This window comes from Galeopterus variegatus, unplaced genomic scaffold (assembly GCF_000696425.1).
Source record: "Galeopterus variegatus unplaced genomic scaffold, G_variegatus-3.0.2 Scaffold5223, whole genome shotgun sequence".
NCBI lineage: Eukaryota > Metazoa > Chordata > Mammalia > Dermoptera > Cynocephalidae > Galeopterus > Galeopterus variegatus.
In genome coordinates, this window is record NW_007731334.1 from 34,262 (window position 1) to 36,188 (window position 1,927).

Sequence of the window (1,927 nt, forward strand, 5' to 3'; positions counted from 1 at the left end):
GGACCGGGGTCTCTTCCCGCTCGGTTTTGTCGGCCTCTGGCTCAGGGAGGCCCGACAGTAAGCCACCTCTAACAGCTCCATAACCCATAAAAAGGGAGCTGGAATAGATGAACTCAACTTCTTTTCAGTACTAACATTCTATGACTTAATTGTTTGGAAACTAACTTGTTGCAGAAAGGTGAAATGCTTTATTCCCATAGAAAACTGTACCTCTGGAGTTGCCCTTCAATGCAAAGGAACCAGAAATAAAGCCTCCCATTCTTAAATATTTATTATTTTGCAAACAAGTCTTTTTCATGAGAACAGTTCCCACATTTATTTAAAGAGATATAGGTTATGGTTATAGAAGCAAATTTCACTGAGGTGTTATATATGAAGTATGCTAGACTACGACCCTTAATTCAGCAATCTAATATTCACAACATGTTTGCGGCCATTTAGCTATTTATCCAAACATGCCTTTTTTTTTTTTTAAAACATATGCCTGGACAGGGTGGAAAAAGAAACGCCAAGGGCTTGCTAAAAAGGAGAAGCCTAAAAAAGATAAAATTCCCACGGTAGTTCTGTTCAACTGTAGTCTGTGAGTGCAGGAACAGTGTTCATGTGGGGAAGCATTATGCCCAGTGGTTTCTTGGTTTGAACGGTGTGAAAGCCCTTGAGGTTTTCTGTGGCTGGCAGGATGGAGCAGGACATTCCACTTATGGAATCCAGTCAATGTTCAGGCACCGCGCTATGAATGCAAACATGTCTGACACCTCTTCTATCACTTTGGCTGTGGGCTTCCCTGCCCCATGGCCTGCCTTGGTGTCCACGTGGATGAGCAGGGGGTTGCTCTGCTTCCGGCTGCGGCCCACGATGTGCTGAAGGGTGGCAATGAACTTCAGGGAGTGAAGTGGGACCACACGGTCGTCATGGTCGGCAGTGAGGAGAAGCATGGAAGGGTACTGCACGTCGTCTGCCTCCGGCAACTTCACGTTATGCAGAGGAGAATACCTGAAAGGCAAAGGTACTGTCGTGAGGCTAGATGTCAAAAGCAGAGCTGCTCAGAAGGATCACTGAGGAGGATGGGTGTGGCCCAGGGACCCCTGTAGTTTACCAGCCTAACTTCACTAGCAATGAGGTCTGCAGCTAACTAGTACATGAGTGACCACCGAAGACAATGCTTGCATTGTCATGTGGGCCATGACTGGCAAGGGCTACTGGAAACTGGGGTGCTGTATCATTTATCTGGCTCCAACTTTGGAAGACTGTATAAGAAAGAAAGACACAAGGCTGTTGAAGTAACCCACACGATATGCATACTTACCGTCTTGAATATTTTCATATTCTGCAGATTTTTTCACTGCTGCATAGTGGACTAATGATTGTCTTTAAACCACTGAGTATGGATATAATATGTGCGAACTTCTCTTTTACTGAAGAACTTGAAACCCACAGTGTACAGCAGCTTTCTCTTCCTTTATTATCTATAAAGCCTTTTTCCAGGCTCAGCTTTGCAATCTTACAAGAGCGTTGTGTTCTCCATGCCTAGTTTCCTTTTTGTAGACTGAGTAACCTCTTGTAGTCCAGCAGAGAGAAAATGCCTTTTGCCAATAGGGAGAAAGCTAGTGGAGGAGGCACCTTCTGAGGTACAAGGTAAGTTTCCAGGGTAAGTTAACAAAAAGGGCTTTAAGAATAAAGGTACCATTGAATTAAACAGTGACTGATAATAGTTAAGTGAGAGAAATATCTAGATATTTTTTCTTTACATTTTACCCAATATGGATGTCATGTTTTTCAAAGTGTTTGATATTTATGAACATAATCAACTGTTTCAGTAGAATTTTATTTTGAAGGGTAAATGGTGAAAACAGTAAAAATTCTGCTCAGTTAACCAAGTCAAGGCTAAAACATTCTGAGGCTTGGTTTCCCAACAGAGACGATGGGG

At 43.0% G+C, this 1,927-nt stretch overlaps 1 protein-coding gene across 1 annotated transcript in view; it reads right to left on the reverse strand.

Annotated features, from left to right (window-relative positions):
* Nucleotides 1–253: 253 nt before the first annotated feature.
* Nucleotides 254–1,927, reverse strand: part of PREP (prolyl endopeptidase) — a gene marked incomplete at its 5' end in the record, with an annotated part of 116,070 nt that continues 114,396 nt past the window's right edge. Inside the window, one exon of the mRNA XM_008589129.1 lies at nt 254–993. Coding sequence (XP_008587351.1) covers nt 699–993 — 295 coding nt within the window. The remainder of the gene's footprint in view (nt 994–1,927) is intronic.